Raw genomic sequence first — 24,357 nt, forward strand, 5'->3', positions numbered from 1 at the left:
CTCCTGTGTCTGTTGGATTTGTTCCATGCTGTTTTATAAAGCAGTACAGAAAGAAGCTACCTTGATCTGCATGTTCTGAAGACTTACAATTCCAGGAGCTGGATTTTTATCTTGTGCCAGGAGAGTAGCTTTGCAAATACTGTTTCATGGGGTAGCTGTTAATTTGGGTGTGAGGTTTCTTTGTACATCTACTGGTAATGATTGATTTGGCGCTACGTTGTGGCCAGTCTGTTTTCTGACCCACTGTATTGCTCTTGGTCTTTCAGGAATCATGTCATTGCCCTAAGTGTTCCTGTGATTTCCCCAAGTCAGAGGAGCAAATTTGAACAGATACAGCAATAAGGCTTAGTTTGAATTTGATGAGTTTACAGTGATAGAAAGCAGCTATTTGTGTTCTTAAAATATGAAACCACTAAACTTTCTAGAAATTGATCATCTTCAAAACGGTTCCTAGAAAAGCACTGGAATGTCTTAATGTTGTCATGGGCACATGTGGCAATTTAAGCAGTTACCTTGAGGTAGGAACCCCAAGTTTGAGGACTCCGATTCAGCAGAGCATGCTTCCAGTAAGGGGCTACCTGTTCTGGCTCATGGGATCTGTTAGCACCATACATGCCCCAGATTAATCCATATTGTGAGTAATCAACAGAAGCAAAGCAAAAAAAGTGTACGTACATTGGCAAGGGAGGGTTCATTGAACTTGGTGAATTTTTTTTTTTTTTTCCCCCACACACAGGCTGGGCTGTTAGGGTTAGGGCTACACAACAGCACTTGATTTCCTGATCTTCTTTCAGAGGTAGATATAGTGTAGTGGCCTCTGATATTTCCCCCCTACCCACCCCTCCCCTTCAATAGGACACGGGTGTGGTGTTGCTTTTATGATAAGCAAAACTGGTTAGGGACTTGAAGAGGTCTTAGTCTAATTTCTCTTCCTTCTCTGCCCCAGTCACCCTAAGAAACAAACTCAAGCCAGCACTGCGTTGGTGACTGCCTTGTCAGGGAGGAGCAAGAGGAGCAGCAGTGGTGACACTGACGTAGCCGGGGAGCTGAGCCAGTGAAGAGCAGGTATGGGAAGAGTGGCTGGCTGAGGAAGCATCAAGGGAGTGTGTTCACAGCCAGGTTTTCTTACCGTCACTTGAGAAAGTACAGGGAATGTTCCTTTCTGCACCAGCAGCTGCGGGTGGGTGACTGGGGTATGGCTGTGCCGTTATGTGGAACAATCCTAAACGTGTTGGTCAGACCTGGAACTTCACAGCTGAACATGCGTGGAGACTGTCTTGCATGTGAGCATCGTGTTGGACTAGAGTGGGGGGAAAGGATCACCTGATTACGGTGTGAGTGATCTCATTGCGTGTGGTGTTTATTTTCAGTGTTGTTTCAGAGTTGTCTGGGTGTTCTTGCACTGTTTTTCCTTCAGTAGTAAGGTGGATGAAAGCACATGCAGAATATGTGGCCTTCCCTTTGTTTTCTCCATGCTCTGGTCACCCCTCGTGTTTTGTAAAACTTTACTGTGTCCCCTTGCATGGGAAGCCCAGTCAAAATTCATTATTTCTACAACTGTATACGGCACGCCTGAAAAATGTGACATGCCTTGTCACATGAACAGGAAACAGCCCTTGTTAGGGGACTGAGTATAGCTGAAAGCCTAATCCAAATAACACTGTTAGTCATCTCCATATGGTAGCCTTTCAGTGCCACACAAGTTTGGAAAACATGGTTGTAACTGGCTTCCACATGCTGGATGAATGCGTAGATACCAGATGTTGCCTTACACATTTAAGTCTTTTTCTAAAATTGGTCCGAGATGCAAATATTTTATGTACAGCAGTTGTGGGTGAAAGCCTGCGTGCGTGAAGGTTATTATTTACACAGGAACTGGGCTGGACCTGCAGCACTAGAAGCAAGGTTGGGGTTTCTCTGATCTGAAGTTTCTGATGACAATAAGTAGTAAAAACCAGAGAGGTAGCATATGTTATTAAAGACATAGCTGTCAGAGATGGAATACAACGTACTTTTAAGTGCTGGCTAGTATGTCAGTAAAAGCTGACTTAATTTCCTCAAAAACAATACCATGTGATGCAACAATAGACTGATGATATCCTCTTCAGGTATATATAATAATTAGGCACTCTCAATTTCCGTATTTTCACATGTTTAATTTATGGATTATATTCTGTATCTGGTTTTGGTTTTTCAAATGCAGAACCAGAACACTCTTTGTGACGTTCCTAATTCTCATTCCTTGTGGCCTGCTCCATCTTTCCAAAAACCTCTCTTCCTCTGAGCTCTTACAGAGGTTTTTGAGAGCATAGTAAAAGGGCTGGTTAATGAAAGAAAGTAGGGTACAAGTTAATGTGGAACCATGAGAAGGTATTTAGTGTATACCTGGAAAAACAAACAGTTGTGTTCATTGTTTGGGTTTGGGTTTTTTTGGGGGGGGATTTGTTTTTTTTTTTTTTTTTTTTTTTAAATATCCTGTTTATTGTTTGTGGATTATTGGGAGCGTAGCTTCCAGACTGCAAGTCTGACATGGTTAGCTTGGCATTGCTGGTTCACTACTAAGGCACAAATTCTGCGATTAAAATTAAATTTTAAATTCCCTTACTTCAGAGAATGCAAATTCTGTAAGACACCATTTTTAAGGCATGGGTGAGAAGAGAAAACAGTGATTTACTTTGCTCAATATGGCTCTGTTGTGCATGGCAGTTGCACCCTTTAGTCACTTTTCAAAGGAGTGCAGGTCTGAGAATAACAGTCAAAGAAATGGGTCTGTGATGTTTGTAGGAGCTGACTGTGCTTGTTGCTGTTCTTTAGCAGCATCTGTTGTGAGCTCTGTATGCGTTTTCTCTGACTATCAAAATAGTAGCGTACCTGAAATTTCTGTACCTGAAAAATGGAGCTCAGTCCCATTTTTATAGTACCCAGGAGCTAGTAACTGGCACAGCAGTTGCACAGGGCCCAGGTCTTCATGTGGTCCTGGAGTTCTTTTGCTCCATAGGTGCTGATACTCTTTAGATATACTGTAGCACCTCTCAAAGTGATAATGGACTAAGTGTTAACAAACTAAAGTTGAGAGCCTGTGGTGTCCAACAAAATGAAACATGCGTAGTGTGTAGAATCAAACCCAGGCTAGGCTGGAAGTAATATTCACGTGGTACAATGATTTGGAAATACACAATGTTAATGACAGGACCAGGCTTGGAGTGCATCACTTTATTTAGTCTCATCAAATGTGCTTAGGTGATGATCTCTTGTGGGTTTGGTTTTTTTGTGTTTGGTTTTTGTTGTTTTGTTTTGTTTTCCTGGAAAGCTGGATGAAAAGAGGTGAGAAATTATAGTCCTGATATTCGGGGAGGGGGAGTACAGGGATCTGTTTCACTTCCTTCCCTGCCACCTCCCCCAAACAAATTCTGCCTCTGTAGGTCTTACAGGAGGAAAGGGAAAAGTCTGGAGGGACTTGCTTCATGTGGTTTCCTTCTGGCTAAAGCTGACCCAGCAACAGGGGGAGATCTCACAGTGGAACAGATGCTGTGTTCTTCAGAGGAAGTGTGAATTTTGGCCTCTGAACAGATCAGTCTAAAAGCCTGAGGGCTGTGAGGGGAGGGAAGACACTTCAAAAAACAAAACAACACTTTGGGTGCATAAAGATTTGAGAGAAATTCTTTTAGGAATGCTCTGTCTGAGGCATATTTGAGCCTCGTACGTGTTATGCATACGCAGAAGTGCAGTAAATCTCAGTCAGAAGATGGGCTGGCTGCATCATGCATGGTATATGGTATGGACAGAAGGACTTTGCATAGGGATTAAGTAAAATTCAAATGGCAGGTATTTTGCAGTCTCCTATGTACCCTGTTCCAGTCCTCAATCACCTTTGTAGTTAGAATGTTTCTTCTATGATTTGGTTTAAATTTGCCTTTCTACAAATGAAACTGATTACTCCTTAGTCTGCTTTTGATGGCGATGCAGAGATGAAATCATTCACTGTCGTCTTCGTAACGTCTTCAATACCTTGAAGAAAGGTATGTTCCCCCTCCTTCCCCTACTTTTCCAGTTCTCCTCTTGTTGAAAACTTCGTTTTTTATGTTCCTTGCTTTTCTTAGTTTTTAAATGTACTTGTTAAGTATTCCTCTGGGTTCCAGTTTGCTTACATCTCTTCTAGTAAGGTGCCTGAAACTGAGTGCTGTAGTCTGCTTGAGGACTCACTAATACTTCAAAGCTATTGAGTGGAGAGCTGAGTAAAGTGAAATAATGACTTCATTTCTTTCTTGTAACACTTCTCTTAATACATCTCAGAATTGCATTTTGCAACAGCATTTCCAGTCTGTGGCTTCCAACCCTTTTTAGTAGGATGAGCATCTAGCCAAATGGTTTTGTTTTATAGTTATGTATGTATTTATTTTATACAAAATGTTGTCTCTTGCGCTTGCCTTTAGTGATTGTCACCCCACTAGAAATACAGCGGGGTTCTGCCATATTTTCCTGAGAATCCTGATGCATTCATCGTCTCGTGATTCTTTCATAAGGCTCTTGTGAGAATGAGCAATGAGGGGAGGAAAAAGTTGGCCTAATTCCAGGACTTTTACACACGTAATTGAGCCAAAATCTTAAATTTTGTATCCCCTGGAAATTGATTTTGGAGAATATCCAGATTAGTCTTCAGAAAAGATTAATTAAGCTAATTGGCAAAGATAGTTCCCTTGGACTAAATGTTTTTTTGTTCTTGCCTTTTCTTTTTTGACTCTGTTTCTCTGCTACCTTTTTAAACTAAAACTCTTAAAAGGTTTTGTGTGTTTTTTGGTAAGTATTTACTGTTCTTTCTAAAGTAAGTCTTGAAATATTTATCCAACAAGCATCTGAGAGTCACTGTTTGAAAAAAAGGGGGGGCACTTCAACAGTTGCATTAAAGTGAAGAAGGGAGGCAAAAGACTTTTTTTTTCTTTTCCTCTTATTTCAATAGAGAAAATGCATGCGCTGTCACCTTTTTCATAGTTCACAAGGATAAAAAGAGTTTTCTTTTACAGGTCAGACTTTAAAATGTGGTCTTCATTATTTGGAATGTATGAATTGAGAAAGTATGCGGGTAGATAACTAGCATTAGGTCTGTACTTGTAGTCCTCTTCCAGAAAGGCCAACCATAAACTTTTCAGAAGTAACCTTCACTGAAATACATGCTGCCCTGTTGTCTGAGCTTCTGAGACACTGCAGTCATCATTAAGTAACCTAGAAGTGTTTGTGTGCATGGTGGGAGAATCAAGTGAGGAAACTGCCTATCAGAACTCATAATGGTAAATAAATAGGATTTAAAACTAACTGAAAAGGTTGGAGGAATGGTTTTGTGACATATAAATGAGGTTTGATGATTTTCCCCCCGCCCCCCGATACAGTTCTGCTCCGCTTGCTAAAGAATATCAGGTCAGGGTTGTACTTGCTTAGTTGGAAGCCTTTGACAATTGTGGTCAGTGGCCTCTGTCTCTGCTCTTAACTGAAGAGGTTGGGGATTTTGTATTTTATGGCTAAGTTTTTTTTCTACCATTTAATACTATGTTAACAAAACCAAACCAGATTTAACCATTTAAACGCACAATTATCTTTGTGGTCTGCCCTGTTAATTTTACATAGACTACTGGAATGTCCCTGTCATGTAGAATAAGGGCTTTGACCAATGAACTTTTGCTGGTTTCTCTAGCTTCTCTGATCTGAAGATAATAAAACATAGCCCACACAGATTTCTAGGAAAAAAGTATGGACAATTTCTGATGTTAAAAGTAAGTAGAAATTTGTGGAGGGGGAGAAGGGAGAAAAGCTTTGTGGTTGTTTTTTGGGGTTTGGTTGGTTGGGTTTTTTTTAATTAATTGTAGCAAAGACCAGAAGAGTGAGAAATTAAGGTGGCCAGCTTTCCTTCTATTTTCATTGACTCCTAAAGCTGTTGAGGTCCTGAGATGGGTAACTTTGTAGCTGAAAAAATAGCTCACTATGTAATAGGGACAAATGTGATATCCAACACTGCAAGAAGAATAAAAAACTGTGTGAATATAAGGACTAGGTAGGAAAGAGCATCCTTTGTGGTTCTAGTTGACCTATTTGACTTGTACTCACATTTTTGCAACAAACCTGGAGGTCTTGAAACATGCATAGAAAGATACTCTGAGGAGGAAGAGTTCTATCCCTTTTCTCTACTTCATGGGGAATAGGACAAGAAATAGCAGGCTTAAATTGCAGAGAATAAAATTTAGTTTAATACTGGGGGCAGGGGCCAGAAATTCCTATCAGTAAAGGTAGTAAAACACTATAACAAGTTATCTGGATAGGTTTTGGAGAATTGGTCATTGGAGACTGTCAATGACAGGTTAGAAAATTGCCTATTGGGAATAGCACAGGTGTCCTTGATGCTTTCTTGGATGCTTTCCTGCTCTGTGCTGTGACTGTTTTGGGCTTGGTCTGAACATTTAAGAACTGAATTCTGCCAGAGATGCTGATATTGAGGGTCCCTTTGTCACTTGAGCATATTTTCATGCCTATTGAGACATACTGATTTAATATAAAACAGGCAAGAATATTTTTCCCCTCTTCTCATTTTTCCATATGCCTATGTTGTTAAAGTGAAGATGAGGTACAGCTAAAAAAATTAGTGATTTGCTCAGCTATCCTAGTGACCAACCTCACTTTCTACTGGAGGGCGTGTTCTGCTAATAGCATTTAACCTTCACTGGGAATGGCTGGAGTATGAATGCCTCATACGAGACCATCTGGAAAAGAGGCTCTCCTGAGGCTTATCGATATTCCTAATGGGAACCTACCCAGAGTCTTCACTCTCAGAGCAGCAAGACTGGAGAAGAGGTGAGAGCTATAATGGCAGGGCGCTAATGACTTTGGAGAAATGTTACTTTTATAATTGGAAATGTTACAAACAGTGTCATTAAAACAGATTGTTGATGCCATTTTTATTCTTGTCATAGGCTTAGTTATAAGAATGGATTCACTCTAAGGAGATGACATCAGAATTTTTATGCTTTCCACAATTAGATGGACAGATCATGAGGCTTTAACTCATGAAATGCTGTTTTCCCAGCACACCAGCTAAAGTAAGTGAGTATTTGAATGGCTGCTTACTTTTTCTTCAGTTGAACAGTAGCAGAGAAGAGGTGAAATGTCATTGACGTGATTCTGAAACGTGGCTTAAGAGCTGAGAGCTCTGACTTGAGCTCTGATTTTCTTGTTTGTTTGTGTTGGTGGTGGTTTGGGCTTTTTTTGTTGTTGTTATTAAAGATATTGCTCTTCAACAAAAAGATCTTCATAGCCCAGTGTGTGGTATAAAATGTGAGAAGCTTTTTTAAAGACAAAATCAAGATCCCTTCCCTTCAAGAAACTTCTCATTGCCCAGGTAACTCTGCTGTTCTAGTCCTTTGAGTCTCCATCTTTTTTAGAATAAGTAGGTACAAAAAGTCAGCAGCAGAAAGAGATAGTGGTAGGGAAGAGACACTTCAACATAGGAGGCCTTCTTGAATACTTTTTAATGCAACACTATCAGTTTTTGCTTATCTCTTCATTTTAGGTATTTTTTACTATCTAATGGGCATATAAGGCCTTCTGTCAGACCTCCACTATTGGAGACTGACATATTCATTGAAGTGCTTGGCATCTGTTTACCGTGTTCTAGTATCAGTCTTGTTACATGAGAAGGAAATAGCACTAGGAATATATTTTCCTGGAACAAGCAGCAAACAAGGACAAGGAATGGTGTATACATATATATACACACATATGTAACACAACCTTGTATTTGGGTGTTCCTCTGGTCATTTTTTAATGTTTCATCCATTGGCGAGTTGAATAGGTCTGCCTCCGGCTCAGCGGAGAGTTGAGAGTTGAGAGTTGGAGCATGCCTGGAAATTGGTGTAGCTGCTAGCAGAAACGGGCAGAAAGTCTGAGTCTAGGCCAGAATAAGGACATGTAGATACAAAACTAGAAAATTTGGAAAGAACTAAATATGGCTTCTGACATCTGACTGCTGGTGTTTCTTTCCACAGCACTGTGAGAAAGGCCATCTAACATGGCTGATAGATTAGCTTTAATCAAATAAACAGCCGTTTATTTAATGCTGAGAAGCTGAAATAGAATAGTTGATCAGAAAGAAAAACTCAGTCGTTCAGTCTATCTCCTCCTCTACTAAAATTGCTAAACGTCAAATAAATACAGTTGAGTCTGGTCTGAAAAGGATGAAGGATGCTGGTGACTGTGAGTCATCTGAGGTAAATACTGCAGATTTCTCCTCTTCATTCTCAACAATAAAACATAAAGTCCTTTAATACTGATTTATGCAACAAGACAACTCTTCATACCTTTCATATGAAATTTTCAGTTTGTTCCCCACACTGATACTCTGAATAGGTGTCCTAACACAGAAACAGAACTACTGATTAAAACTTATGCTTTGTATTTTGTTTCTGGTTTAGGTGGGAAGTAAGATGACATTCCTACATAAGCCCTATGTTACATGGAGATCCCTGACTTACTGCAATGACCATAGAGAGGGCAACAGCAAAATTCTGCTGGAAAGTCAGAAACTCCCTGTAAAGGACTCCTAAATAGGGTTACAGCCACTTCCTGCTAGTCTTGTGTAACTCTACAAAACAAAACCGAGATGGAATTAATGCTGGCAGAGGTGTGAATTTTACATTCTGCAGCCTGCTGAATGCACTCTGAATAAATGTTCAGTGTGTTTAAGCTCCTCAGGTTGTTAAAAGTCTGCCATGTCCGAACAGGGTAGATTTACGACTGTGATGATGAAGTAATAACTGAATTCTTCTGTGTTCAGAATACGTCCAAGCTGCGTGACAAAAATACATAGCGCTAGCTTCCCCTTCTGGCCAAAAGAAGTAAGTGATCCTGAAGGCAAGTCAGACGAATAATTTCTCAATTTTATTTCTAGGTGCTCAAGATAAACACTAGATTTCGGAGAACAAACTAATGCTTAACTGCCACTGAGGGGGCGAAAAAAAAAAAGTGCTAGTGGAACATCTTTGCTTCTTGCAACATAATATAATGATGTATCAAAATGGGGTTGCTCTTGGAACATAGAATTCTTTCCGAAACATGGGCCTAATTTGGAAAGCAATTAGATAAAAATACCAACTTCTGGACAGAAATATTCCCAATGTCCCTTCTAGACCCCGAGTAGCTGGTGCTAGAAACAAATGTTTTACTGTTTTTCATATTCTATATGCTAATTTTCCCCATGCAGCTGCATCAGTTATGATTGTAACTTTTTTTTGTTTGTTTGGAGTTGGGGGTTTTTTGCTTGTCTTTTTGTCTTATTTAAAGATTCTTCATTCATTTTAATTCTATGGCACAACATTTTGTAGCATTAGCGTAAGCTTTGTAAATGTAGGGTGCACTAGCATAAAGGCGTTTATTTTGTGGTATAAAGCAACAATACCCAGTATGATCCAACATGCTTCTTAACAAGCCCTTTCTAACTTAGCTTGCCAGCCTTTTACAATGTTGTATTAGTACGTTTCTGGATAGGTTGATCATATAACATTGAATCTTAGCAGAATCTTTCCTCTTTGTCATTTTCACTCCCATCTGCTACAGCTGCCTGGAAAAATGGGACATTTAAATCACTGAACAATTTTGCATTATAAGACGACCAAAGTCTTGCTTTTATGGGCATGTTGGAGGGTAAGCATGCAAACACAACATGCATGCACATACATATATACTGGAGAAACAGAAACTTCCTGCGTGATAAATAATAGCCTCATGTTTAAGATGCTTAGGTGGACTGCAGGAAACAGGCTTCCCTGTTTGTACCACGGGTTTGGTCCAAACTGAAACATGTAGGTTTTCCTGTATCTCACTTTGAATCCCGATTATGAGATTTATCGTGGGCTTGGTCTTCATCTTGGCTGCAGGTGTCATCCTGGAACCGAAAATGTGTCTTGATCTAGTTTGCTGTAATGTTATGTTTCTATGGACAATTCTACCCACTCTCCCTTCCAGCAATTGTGGTTTTCACCTGCTTGTGAAGCAGTCGCCACAGGGATGCCGAGACAGAGACCTCTGAGCACCAATGCTGTTGGAGATGCAGGGAAAAACACTTGAATGCATGAAAGAGTACATCTTTACTCTTAACGTTCAAGTTGTAAACCAAGTTACGCATTCATCATTCATTCCTTGCCCCGATATATGCTTCACCTTGTGAACTAAGGTATTCACTTTTTGGTGTATAAGATTGTGCTAATTTCATACCAACCTAATAAATCTTTAGCACACTGGGGTGGGGGGAAGGAGGATTGTATTCAGTCACTTGAAAGTGTCAGTCCTTTGCTCCTGTCTTTGTCAACTCCTACAGAACTTAGAAATTGGAGCCGATCAAGCCTTTCCTTAAGCAAAAAGTAGCTGGGAATGAGGGTGCCTTGTCAAAGTCAAGTGTCAGATTGTATTATACTTCTTATGTTTACTAATATACTTGCTATGGTTTCATTGCTGTATTGAAGGAGGAGGCAATTAATGATTTCCTTTTCAGCTGTGCTATAATGAACTACGTGAGACATATTTGGTATCATGAGTCATTGGTGGCCATGGAGAAAAACATACTCTTCAAGCCAAGCTTTTAAATACTTTCTTAATTGAAAGGAAAAAAAATCAGTATTTTACTGCAAGTGACTTGCCCTTCTAGGTTTATAATTTTAACAACGGTTCAGTCTTGCAGAACATTATTTAACTTGCTTTTACAACCAGTAGTCTATATGAATAATGTTGGGGGGGGGTTGCCAATATAGTAATTTTATTTCTGTTTTCTAAGAAATGTGAACATTTACAGAAAAGATAATTGCTTTTATAAGAAAATATTTTTTATCTGTCCCCTTTATATGTCATTTTATATCAGGCAGTTCATCATGAACAATTAAAAAAACTTGTGTATAAGCAATAGAAAACTTTCCTGTAATGGTTGATGTCATTTCTCACTAATGCGCAATCATAGCTTAGTTCATACCAACAAGAAAATGTTAGAGTCACTGCTGTAAGGTTTTGTGAAGAAACTTCAGCTCCCTTGTTTATAAAAAGGTTACAAAATATAAACCATAGTTGTTTAAGATGAATTTTTCCTCTTCTTTCTTCAGATACTCTCTTGTAGATCTCGGCCAAAGCTCAAAGAGCAAATTTCTTTTTCCAGCTTCCTCAGGCAGCTCTAACAGCTGTGACAACCTCATGGCTCCTCACCAGCACGAGTACAGCGAATCTGCTCAGCTGTCCTGTTGGAGTCATCCCTTCTGTGTAGGTTGCCACATCTGGAAAGCTGTGGTAAGGCTTTTGTCTCCAGACCTAGTCAGGGAGCTGACTTGTTGCTCTGTCCTGGCCTTTGTAGTAAAACCTTCGAATGCCTGTACGCAGGGAACATGTGTTTGTAAGTTGTTAATGAGCCTTTGGGGAGATTTGCTTCTTTTGTGCTATTTCCCTGCCTGAGTCACGAATGCAAAACCTGAGGCCTGGGCTCGTGTTGCATGTAAGTGGGAAAACTTTCAGCTGTGAATATGTTTCCTATTGTTTTTATTTCAGGTGTCCGATTATCTTTTAAGATGAGGCAGAGGGAACATTTTGCCTAAAGCACTGAGACTGTTCTTATCAAAACGCTAGTGCTCTTTACTGAAAATAAGGTTGTAATCGGCAGTTACCTTCATTAGTGTTGTGCTGCGAAGAGGAGGTTGGTTCGGTCTTCTCTCCTTATGTGAAAACTGAAATGAATTGAGGGGTGTCCTCTAAAATAAAGGATAAGAGGTCATTCAGTCACCACAATAGTTTGTTTGTACTGTGGCAGGGACTGTAGTTACTCTGTAACTTGGCTAAATCTGATATGCAGGTAGGATTTAACTCTTACCACAAATGGACGCTTGTTTGTTGCTCCAGTCAGCTGTTGTAGGTTGCAATGGAGGAGACCTGTTGTTTCTCCTGTGCGTCGGGAGGCAATGGGTCTGGGTCAAAGCCACAAAAGGGGAAGCGCTGCACTGCTGCTTCCTGGGGGCTGGGGAACAGGCAGGTAGTGTTCGCAGGATGGACCCTGATAGAGTTTGGATGCTGAACTTTGATCTGTGTTATGTCAGCCAAAATTTCTAATGTAGTTTAAGGAATATCTTGGGGTTTTTTCTTGGACTGCTTGTAATAGCAATAAAACCACCAGTCTAGTTGCAATCATACTAGCCAAGAACATGCATTTTCAAGTGAGCAGGGTGGACTGTTACATGCAGAATGGAGAAATACTGGAGAGTGAAGAGAGTGAAGACAACCAGGTGCTATACTGCGAGTGCAATGTAAGTAGGTAGTGTAGGAATTGCCACTGAATTTGTATTCCTGCATGAGAAGTTCATTTTGCAGCAAGGCATAGTAGAGAAAGGGATTTGGGAGCATGGCAGAGCCACCTTAAACACCCTCCCCAGCCTCAGAGGGGGAGAAAGAACTGATGAAATAAAAATCTCATCTGTAAGAAATCATAATTTCTTCTTGTAAGTGATGCAAATTTCATAATTCTGTAACCATAACCAGTAGTGACTGTAGGCATGCCAGACCTTTTGATGTACAGAGGGAGCGACCCACAGAGAGTTCCTAACAGAAGGACATCTTTATATGTTCAGGGAAAAGCTGGCGAGTTTCAAGCTGATGCCGTTTGTTTAATTTCATCAATTATTTGTACTGTTGTAATTTCATTTAGATCATAGAGATTATTAGCTTTGTATTTGCCTTTGCAGCACATTACTTATAGCTATGTCTATGAATGTATTAAATATCATTGTGATAATAACGTGCACAAAGATTACTTCGGGACTTCTTAAAGAGGAGGTGAGCAGAGCAGGGAAGTCGGAGCGTTGCCAGAGAAAGGAAGAACGAATGAATCCAACTAAAACTGCAAGGGGAAGCCAGTTAGACGGAATGTAAATTTGCATGGTGGAATTTGGCAGAGGTGCTAATGGTAATACTGTTTCTCCTGTGAGAAGTTACAGGAGGCTCTTTTTCTATTATTTTACAATGATAGGGATTCAGTTGCACAGTTTTGTCTGAAGATTTGTGCCTCCCCGCACCCTTACTCCATGGCACAATACTGTAAAACACTTTACAGGATGTTTGATTTAGTATTGGTTCAGAAGGAAGACTGCCATTTCATGAGTAACCAGCAGTACCGTTTTCTTTAACATCTGGGGTAGATTTGCAGCAGGGACGTTCAAACAGATAATTTTCTTTAAATCTTGGACAAGTTTTCAGACTGTGATGGAATAAGTATGGGATGCACATTTTTATTCTTCTGACACCCCTGGGGAAAAGAAGCAGAGAGAACACAAAAAGGAAGATGACTTAAATGTGAAATTTAACACCCCCTCCCAAAAAAAGAAAAAATTAAACTCAATTTAAAAAAAAAAAAAAAGAGACACAAAGAGGCTGATGTAGGAAGCTACTGAAGTACCCTCCTGAATACCTCAGCTAGGATGTTAAGTGAATTCAGAATGACCAAGTAAAGGAACACATGAGCCAAGATAACGCTGTATGTTGGAGACCAGAAAGCACAAAACCAGTGAGTCTGACCAAAATTCATTGGGCTGTGTGTAATAAAGACCAAAAAAATACATGTTTGGTCACATACATTAGAAGACCATAGGGGAGACATAAGAGCACTGTATAATACAACAGAATGTAGATTAAGGAGACTCTAGATATGGTCCAGCTTCTAAGGAAATATTTTGCCTATTTTGGATGAGGTTAGAGTAACATAAAATCAGAGATGGTAGAAGAGCGCACAGTTCTAGGAGACCTACATAACCTCTATTCCAGAATGTTGAAAGAAGGGGTAATTGACAGTGCAATAGGAAGTCTTCCTGTCATATCTGATATTCGGGGACTACAGTCTCTGGAGAAAAGCAAACTTGTTGAATAACGGAGTTGAGAGGAAAGGGGAAAAAAAGAGGTGACTTGAACGGTTTGGATTTCTACACCGCACCGGTGTGCAAGGTCTTGAAACAGTTCTTGTAGGAAGAGTACTCTAAAACATACGCACTTGTTCACGGTCAGATTGGCAGCGCAACTGATGAACTGTATAAAATAGCAGAAGTTTTGTTCTTAACTGCTGAATGCACAATTTAATCTCATTCCTATTATTCCAGTCCACAAGATTGTTGTAGACACAGAACTGAACAATCCCCTCTCCTCTTCAGCGTTGACAAAACGTGCAATTTTGTGTACCCATTCATCTAGTTCTTGCAACAAGGTCAACGACAAAATTATTCAAGATGAAAGCACACGAAGTGGAATAAAATGCAGGATCAATGATCTGTGATGAAACCGTAGCAGAATGGCTTTTTTGTTGTTGCCGCTGTTATTAAAATAATAGTGAGGACGTGCAACCTAGGTTTAAACACAGCACTTGAAACAGAGTGCCTTAGAAAACTTGTTTAAGGACGAGATGATAGGGATACATGCTAACGCTGATAAATAAAGATCTGGTTAAACAGGAAGACTACACGAGGCTATTTGGAAATGGGAATTCTTGTCGCTTTCTGCTGTGTTTTCATCACATCCTGATAGGGACACAAAATTGCATGTTCTCTCAACTCTTCAGAGGGGATTGTTCAGTTCTCTGTGTACGATAATCTTGTGGACCGGAATAATAGGAATGAGATTAAATCGTGTGTTCAGCAGTTAAGAACAAAACTTTTGTTATTTTATACAGTCCATCAGTTGCACTGCCAATCTGATAGGACTGTGAACATCTAATGCATTCTAGAAAAGTGCTAATACCATTGTAAGGCACTAGTAACAGCTCTGCCAGCGGATTGTGTGCACTTCTGTTTATTGGAAATAAATGTATGTACTTTAACAAGAAGAGGTGCAGAAAAGGGATGGTAAAATGACTAGAGAAATACTAACAATTAAAAAAAAAAACCCGAAAACAACAAAAAAAGCCCACAACAAACCAACATTCCCTCAGAGGAAATTTTAAAAATCAGGTTTGTTTAACTTAGCACAATGAAGACTGAAAAAAATTTATGATTTAATAAACACATTTGGGGGGGGTTAAGCATTTCTTCTCCCTTCCTGGTATCTGAAATGAAATCAGGGAATGGTAGATTGTTGTGCACAAATTCAAACTGGACATTTTAAAGATTTCAGACACCGAGAGAAATGATGATTTGCAGCATCCATCCTTAGAAGGATGGGGCAAAGAAGCTGTTATTACATCAACGTGGAAGACTGTGTGCTCATGAAAAGACAGGAATTAGTCTTGAGGCTCTCTCCAAAGTGAGGACTTGAAATGGGATTTGGTTGCCACTGTTGTGTTGTGTGCTATAGTGCATTTCATTCATCTCAAACAGTTTAGAAGTCTTTATTATTTGTTTTTGCACTGACTGGGTTCACAAGTTGGTTTCTGAGATCGCCGGGATGTTGGATTAGAGTTTAAGGCGACTTTTTGAGACTAGGCTGAGGTTTTAACCGAGCTTGATGTGGAAGGACCTGCTTAGGGCATGTTCACGGGGTGTCGGGCCTCCTCTCCCCATGGAGAGTAAGGCGCGCATCCCTCTCTTGAGGTGCGGTTTATGTCAGTGAGGCAGGGAGGGCGAAGGCTCTGGAGTCTCTCGGGATGCCATCACTCGAAGGGCAAGGAGGATGGCGGTGGCTCCGATCGGAGCCACCGCCATCCTCCTTGCCCATTCCCCTGCCTGCCCCGGCGCCCTTCTGATCCTGTGAGGCGGCAGCGGCGGCAACGGCTGCGGTCAACGGCCGCCGTCAACGGCCGCAACTTACCCCTCGCGAGAGGGTGGGCGGGGGTTGGCGGCGCATGCGCGGCGCTGCCTCAGCGCAGGCCTCAGCCGGGCCGGGCCCCTCGCCCCGTGTCCGGGCGGGTTCCGGCTCAGCGTGAGGGCGTCACTTCCCAGCGGCGGGGAGGCGGGACGGTGGGTGTCGGGGCGGGTGGGGAACGGCGCCGGTCCCGGTGGGTGATCCACGGCGTGGCTAGTGCGCGACGGTGCTTCCCTCCCTCCTACGGTCGCCCCCGGGCTGAGGAGATTGAGCGGGTGCGGGGCTGGGGCTGTCCGGGGTGCCGGTAGCGGCGGGCGGTGCGGGTGTGCACCCTTCCAGACCCGCGCCCTGTCCCCCGGGTAGCTGCAAGGGCGGCTTTTGTGAAGGAGAGGCCTACCGGAGCCTTGGAGGACCTCTACGTAGGTCGATCTTTTACGCTTTTAGCGGTGCTGAGGTGCGTCAGAGCAGGCCCAGAGCGAGCGTGGTGGTCGTGCCTGCTGCTGCTTTGTGTCGGCACTCTGGGAGGTTTCAGCTCCTTGAGTTTATTTCTAATTGGCCTTGTGTCTTGACCGCTTTCGTCATCCACCCACCCCCCCCCACCCCCCCCCGCCTTGGAAATAAGGTGCAAAAAACTCATCCTGAATAACTTTTAAAAAATTCTGCAGCCGTCAAAGTAGAATATACAGCAGATTCAGTAAATACAAGGATTGGTTTGTTCCTGGATTTTTAGGGTACCGTGTGTGCTCTTAGAGGCTGTTTTATTTTTACAAGTGCTTTTCATTTGTTTATTTATAGAAATAACATTTTTGTTTATTAAACATGATAATAAAGAGATGCTATGCTATTGAAGAGTCTATAGCTTCTTTTTGTTCTGGTTTTGCAATGGGAAGAGGGAACTACCTTTTTTTGTTTAAAACAGTAGGTATGGTTAAAAAAAAAGCTGATGATTGCCTGTGTACGTAGGTTTCATTTGAGTCCTTACAAGTGCTTTGAAGGACATAAAAATGTTTTTCTTTCTCTTCAGGGTGTCTGCAAATAGAAGTGAACTGATACCGCCAAACAAGATGAAGATCCCCTCTTTGCTGCTGAGATTCCCTCGTTGTTATTTCTCTAGAAGAACTTACTTCACAAACTTTCATATCACTTCCAGAGCAGATTTCCAGTGCATGGAGTCTCTTATGCCAGTGCACCACTATCGCACCAAATGGATATGTTCATCAAATGGTCAGAGGAGAGAGCTGTGTCAACGAGTGGCCCCCGACCAGCAAATAGAGGGACTTTCTGACAGAGAGCAGAGACTCATAGACAGACTTTACAATGGATTAATCCAGGGTCATAGAGCCTGTTTAGCAGAAGCCATTACACTTGTAGAATCAACTCAGAGTAGGAAGAAGAAAATAGCCCAGGTGCTCCTTCAGAAGGTATTATCCTACCACAGGGAACAAGAAAAGTTAAATCAAGGAAAGCCACTTGCCTTTAGAGTGGGTTAGTCCTTTTATGTCTGTCCAGTAGTTCTTTTGAAGGAATTAACAGTCCTTACCTTTCATTATCACTGTTGTTCTTTGAACATCATGGTCTGTAGTCTTGGATCATTGGTGTCTTGTGGTTTGTAACCAATCTAGATCACTTCTGTCGTCCAACAGAATTATGGCTTGAGCTGGAAAATGCTTTTTGAAAAGCTCTAGAAATAATTCTTGCTTCTTGGGTGTGCAGGGGGGCAGTTATTTGGGTTTTTTGAAGATAACTCTTATAAGGTGAAAAGTTAGGTAGTTTGTAGATTGATACCGCTATTATCTACACTTGCATAGGGAAGGATGTAGTTAAGTAGACCTGTTCTTTTCCCAAAGAAGGTGTTTCCTTGAATACTTCCTGAATCCCTTCATTAATCCATAAAAGGAAAAATATGTACCTTCCTGTTTGATGGCCTTACTATAAAGCAGCCCATTTTTCAGCTGAGGAGAATTGAACCTGGTTATTTTAGAAACTATAAAATATTTTTCCCTTGTGGAGAGACGGACTACTGAAGTGTGTCATGTCCAGCTGTTCCTTTCATGTGTGTATACAAAGGTAGTAAGAACAAGAACTTGGGCATGGAGGTGAGAAATATTTGGTGGAGGTTAACAAGCTAATCTTAGTATGCATGCTTTGACATGTAAGTAAATCACCCAGTTTTTTTGAAATAACAGCTCTTCAAGGTAAGGGCTTTTGCTTTTGGCATGTGTGTCATAAATAGTAAACCCAAACCCCACAGATTTAGGATATGATATTTTTAAAGTTCTGAATTATAAGTCAGCATAGATAAATTTATTTGGAGGAAAGGAAATAAGGCTGGATAAACCCAATGTTACATTGGTATGGGTAGGATGAAGGGTGGTGAAGTTGAGCGCTGCTGTGTTGGGTGAACCAAGGTAGTGTGCTTCAAGTCAGTTACAGCTGCTTAGTTGGGTGGATCAGTTGTGGCATAGCTTTCATTTACCTTTGTTGTGATATTGCGCTAAAGTGTGAATTATTATCAACTTAGATGTTGACAGTGTTCACTGATGTGTTATTTATTTGGTTAACAAAATGTTTTTTTCTTCCTAATACAATTATTTAGGGTTGTCTGGTCCTCCTGGTGCTGGGAAATCGACTTTCATAGAATGCTTTGGGAAAATGCTTACAGAAAGGAAATACAAAGTGTCTGTGTTGGCTGTAGACCCTTCCTCGAGTACAAGTGGTGGTGAGTTTGAATCAGGTTTCTAATACCTTGTCAACCACAGGAGTATCTGTTTGGGTCAAATGGAGGAAAATTTGGGGGCCTATAAAAGTAAAATATTAAAAATAAATGCTGTATTAAGTTTTCATTTTTTTCCCCATGTGATATCAAGTTGGGAAATATGTGTGAGTGTCCTAATTTTGTCAGGTTTTCTCTTTTCCAGTGTTCGAATGTTGCTTTACAACTTTTTTGTCTGAAACTTCAGATAGCTGCATTTTTCTCTCTCTAGTTGTATTTATTTATTGATTTCCCTGTGAATGAAGGAGTAGAAGGGCATTCGTTTCTGCTTAAATTTCAGCATCGGTAATGCTGGTCACTGTGCAGGAAGGACATGCTAATTTAAAACTATTTAGAGGATGCTGCAGTCCGAACATGTAGATCAGGTTGGGTTTTAGAACATTCATTAGTTCTTCTCAATAGGAATTTTTTTATTTCTGTTGACTATACTGGTTTTAAGGTCTCCTGATGCAGTATCATTGACCGTTTCTCTGACTTGTAGCATGATTGATTTTTTTTTTTTTTCTAAATTTGAAATTCTTTAAAGTTGTGTGGCTGTAATCTGTCACTCTCAAATCAAAAATTGTAGGGAAATTATAGGCTGATCGTGCTTGACTAATGGTATCTGACATAAATAACAGAACGTTGGTTTTGATCTTTTTCTAATAGGCAGCTGCTAGGGAACATCATTCCTTTTTCTAGCTTCTACACTGTCGGAGAAGATGTTGCAATGTGTAACTATTTAAAAAGAAAAAAATCTTCAGCATCGCAGTGACCCGGAGCTAAGAAAGACTATATTCTTGAATGCATGCATTCAAGACGCATCAACAGGATAGCAAAATATGGTAGCAAGACTGCATCAGTTAAAAGTATTGAGCGTCTCTCGTCTTTTGGAAGGTGCATTGTGCACGTAGATCTCACTGAATCCAATTTAAAGTTTGTATGAGTAGACGGAAGGCAGGGATGCATGTCAGCTTTCTTAAAACAAAAAATCAACCATCAACAAATACCAGAATCATAAGGCAGAGATTTGTCCCTTTGGACAGAAACAGCGAAGATTTAATTGTGTGGCCTGGTGTGTATAGGCCTCAAAAAGCTATTCAGGAATTGCAGAATTCATTCTGACCTAGAACAAATTCTTCATATTTGGTAGCAGTAAGGTCTCCTTATCAGGCCTCCAGCTTCTGATAGGCAGAAGAACCAGGCAGTAACTTCCTAGGCCTCAGCAAAGTCTTGAGCAACTATTATTGGGATATTCTTATTTGACTGACTTCGTCCAAGCAATCTGTCTTTTCTCATTTATTGAGGGGGGAGAGGGGGAAGTTTGGCTGTTTTGCACTTTTGAAATAATTTGACGTGAAATGTCTAAGGTTCTCTATTGGGTGATAAAACACGGATGACTGAGTTGTCAAGAGACATGAATGCATACATCAGACCGTCTCCAACCAGAGGGACACTGGGAGGTGTAACAAGGACCACAAACGAAGCCATTCTGCTGTGTGAAGGAGGAGGCTACAATGTTGTTCTTGTGGAAACAGTAGGTATGTGCTTAGGGTGTTCTTTTAATTATCCAGTTGTGATATCTAAATAAGGGGTGTTACTAATTGCATACTTTCATCCTTGATTTTGCTCACGCTTTTGTACATGGTTACTGGTTGAAAATTAATGCCTGTTCTGTTAATTTGCTAGTCCGGTACATTTTGTAAAAACACTGTTTTGTAAAAACGGTTGTGTTTTGTGTTGTCTTTGTTAGTCGGATTTGTTCATGGTGCAATGCTGGGATCTGTCATAATTGCTGTCATTAATGTGACTGAAAGGTTGCAATAAATGGTGAACTGTGGATTTAATTTTTTAGGTGTGGGACAATCAGAATTTGCTGTGGCTGATATGGTTGATATGTTTATATTACTGCTACCACCTGCAGGTGGAGATGAATTACAGGTATTTTTCAGTTTCTCTTATTAAGTATTACCTAGGACTAGAAAGAGAAACTTAAATCCAAGATACAGTATCTGTCTATGCAGAAAGTCCATATCAGTAGGGTTTTCTAAATTACACTGCTACTACTGAAGTCTTTTTAGTGTCTTACCAATTTATTGCACAGTTAGGACCTGCTGTCATCCCCCCTGATTTTGGAAGTATTAGGACATAAAATTTTTATACTCTGACTGACTTTGGCCTTTTTACTAGTTATATGTGATTTGGAGGAGTGGCTGTGTATTACAGGAAGAAACCAATATAAATAGGCTTACAAACTTGGTCATGTTTTCATTAAACTTAAGTCTCTACACATGAAATAGGTTGTCGTGTAAACTCTGATATCCGTATTTAGTTTTCTCACGTCAAAGTAGAATAATAACTAGTAATGACAGAGGCCATTGGTACTACTCTTGCATGACTAGCACATACACACAGATGCACACACAAAAAAGTCAGCAAGAGCCACCAGAAACTAACAAAGCATTTTGACCTGTTTTTTGTGGTAAATCAGCGTGTCATAGTCCTTCTGGGTATTCATGATTTCTCTCCATGTTCCATTTAGGGTATCAAACGGGGTATAATTGAGATGGCAGATCTAGTTGCTATAAATAAAGCTGATGGTGATTTAGTTGTGCCTGCACGGAGAATACAAGCTGAATATGTTAGTGCTATGAAGCTGCTTCGCAAACGTTCAAAGGTTTGGAGACCAAAGGTTTGTGTACTTCACTATGGTTTGGTTGTGGGTGTGTGTGGGTATTTTTTTGTTTTGTTTGGGTTTTGTTGGTGTGTTTGGGTTTTGGGTGTCATCCCCCACCCCACCCTGCCCCCAAAAAGTGCTGAATGGGTTAGGATTGTTACCATCTCATCTAGCAATACTAGTCTCCCTGGGCTCTTCAACAAAAATTTCAGTTCTGTTGTTTAGTTTTACACTGTGCTAGAGAGTTGATTGCAGCTGTTTCTGTTTCACCTCTGATCTCGGGGTGTGCCACATGAAACACTGTGCAAAGCCAGTCCTGCTCCCCGTGATTTCTGTCCTGAGCTGCAATCTCAGCAGTAGCAGACCTGTTACTAACAGTAGTGGTACAAACTTGTCTTGCTTTTTGTAAACTGTGCACATCTTAAAATGTCCTATAAGCTATTTCTCCCTCTTTTATAACTTGGAAGCCTATGATTATCTTTGTTCTTTCACTTGTTCATGTGTTTCCTTTATTGCTTTACTTTTTTTAATTTCTCACATAGTAAAAGTTCTTGGGCAAGAACCTCATCTATTTGTGTATGCAACGTCTAGATTAGTGGAATTCTTACTGTGTGGGCCTTTAGTTTTAATGCAGTATTCCATCTATTAAAAGATTAGGGTAAATTATTAAGGAAAAGATTCAGTACTAATTTTTAATATGAGTATACAAAATAAGCGCACATGCACATATTGTCACTCCCTTTGTTTATATACGTGTATATATAAAGGAGGCTTGCTCTGGCCTGGCATTAAAATTGACCCATTGAATTAAGTTTAAATCAGCTGGGCTGCTTGAGGCTTAGCCATCATTTTGTAATTTTTGTTTCTAGATCTGATGAGAGGTCACATCTGATAAATGTGACCCAGAAGAACTGTTTGAGACCAGTGGATTAAACACGTTATCAAATATCTGTCTGTCTGTCAGTGATGGCAGTGTCTGACAACTGGAAGAAAGAAAATATTGATGGGGGCTGTATCCTATCCATTAGATTGGGGAAAGAGAGAGACAGATTTTTTTAAAAAAACAAAACAAACCAGAAACACCTGTTCCATTTAAAAGATCATGTTGGATGCCTGAAATATTTTTGGCAAAATGAATTCCTAGTCTGGAAAGCAAATGCAAAAAATTGTCGAGATACCTCCTTTCTGGAATATTTTAAGTGCAGAACAGTAGCTAGCGGAGTATATTTACCAGAATATGTAATTAACTCTATGTTTAAGTAAAACGGCGACACTGTGCCTTTTAGCTAAAGGACTCATTAAGAACGACTCTCGCTCATTATACAAGCAGTTGGACACAGCCTGTTTGTCCCAAATACTATGGATCTCGAGGTCCGGTTATAGTTGATAGAATCCCAATTTTTAGATCATCTTTTAAAAAAAAAAGTAAGCAGCACAAAACTGCTTAGAGGTTCATGAATTGAGTGTATTGAAGTAAGCTTGCCTTACGCATTTCTTAATTTTCATGCAATCTGCCTGATGCAGTAATTGAACCCTCAAGCCCAGTAGTTACTTGGCTTTAAAAATTCTTCTGAATCCAACAGGTAATGCGCATCTCTGCCAAAACCGGAGAAGGTATCTCAGATATGTGGGATAAAATGACAGAATTTCGTGACCTCATGCTCACAAGTGGCGAGTTGATTGCCAAACGACGGAAACAGCAGAAAGTGTGGATGTGGAATCTCATCCAAGAAAATATGTTGGAACATTTCCGGAGTCACTTGGCAGTCAAAGATAAGATTCCACTTCTAGAAGAAAAAGTTCTTAGTGGTGTCTTGTCTCCTGGCCTGGCAGCTGACCTGCTACTGAAAGCATTTAAAGATGGTCTCTAAGCAGTAGATTCTACTCTGTTCTTGTGAAGTGCTTTATGTAAATATGAACATTAAATACAGTTTTTCTATGTGTGGATTCAAAATTTTTACTACAGCAGACATTAACAGAATGCCTCTCCAGTACTCTGCAAAAAAATACTGTAGGAGTCTGTATATGCGAAGATCATGACAAATCAAACACTCAGAGATTACTACAGACTATATTGGAAAAAAGTACATTTCTAAGTCTTCTATTTATACACACCATAGATCTTTTGGTCAAAAATGTATGCCTGTGTCAAAATGTGACTGCGTTTGGGAGGGTGGGAGAGAAAGGTTTGTGCTGGTGCAGTTTTATTCCAATTATGGGACCATCTTAGAGCAGTTGACACTGCAGCTTTCCATTCTAATACAGCAACAGCTGTTGCCCGTGTGGATTGCTTTTTCTTTCCTCACCTTGAGTGACAGCAAGAACATTGGACCACCTGGCAGCACCTGACCACAGTCTTCGTTTAAATCAATTGTATGCATATAAATAGAGCATAGTAGTGTTTGGTCCCTGTTTGGAAGCTATAGTTAGTTATTATACACTAAGAGAATGGAATTTTAACTGTCCCAGTTTCTAAATAGATGTTTTAATACAAAAGCAAGATTTAGTTAGACTTCTTTTAAATGCTGATGTCAAATGGAACAAACGTCATCCATGATGTTTTAATATCAAATGTCTTTGTACTAGAATAATTGATCTCTAAAAATAATGGTTTGAGGTTTTCTGATCTAAGTTTTTTGGGTTCAAACAAAATGCCCAGTTATATTTGGGTTTGTGTTTTTCCCCCACTCTTGTAGAAGACATGACTGCTTACAATCAAAAGTACTTTTTTTTTTTTTTTTTAATTTCCCTTGAGAAGAAATCTGGAGGAAACATTTTCCTGAGCCATTATCTAGAAAGCAGCGCTCATCTGGTACCTACTAAATGTGAAGGGTAAAGTGGAAAAATGCTGATTTTTGGAGACCTGACAGAAAACCAGTAAAATAGCAGGAGATTTTGTGATATGCTTACATGAACTGTTTTAAAAAAAAACCATCAGAAGTGATTATTTTTATAGTCTTGATTTTCTGGACACATACATAAAAGGTACGGTGTCTTTAATTTTTATTTTAGCTCAGTTTCACCTTTGGCTTCCTAAGAAGTATGTGTTGCACATAGCATCTGAGTTCTGGCAACCTGAGTCTGAATTTTTGAGACAATTCCCAGGTAGCAATAAATTGGCTTACTTAGATCCTCTTTCTTCTTT

General features: G+C 40.2%; 1 protein-coding gene across 1 annotated transcript; it reads left to right on the forward strand.

Moving 5' to 3' along the window:
• The first annotated feature begins 16,825 nt into the window (after positions 1 to 16,825).
• MMAA (metabolism of cobalamin associated A) lies at positions 16,826 to 23,144 on the forward strand. Its single transcript, XM_009493680.2, has 6 exons — positions 16,826 to 17,268; positions 18,380 to 18,502; positions 19,906 to 20,076; positions 20,391 to 20,476; positions 21,078 to 21,227; positions 22,796 to 23,144. The coding sequence occupies exons 1-6, from the start codon at positions 16,848 to 16,850 to the stop codon at positions 23,081 to 23,083; spliced, it is 1,239 nt and encodes a 412-aa protein (XP_009491955.2). The 5' UTR covers positions 16,826 to 16,847; the 3' UTR covers positions 23,084 to 23,144.
• Positions 23,145 to 24,357: the final 1,213 nt, after the last annotated feature.

This window comes from Pelecanus crispus, chromosome 4 (genome assembly GCF_030463565.1).
Source record: "Pelecanus crispus isolate bPelCri1 chromosome 4, bPelCri1.pri, whole genome shotgun sequence".
Taxonomy (NCBI): domain Eukaryota; kingdom Metazoa; phylum Chordata; class Aves; order Pelecaniformes; family Pelecanidae; genus Pelecanus; species Pelecanus crispus.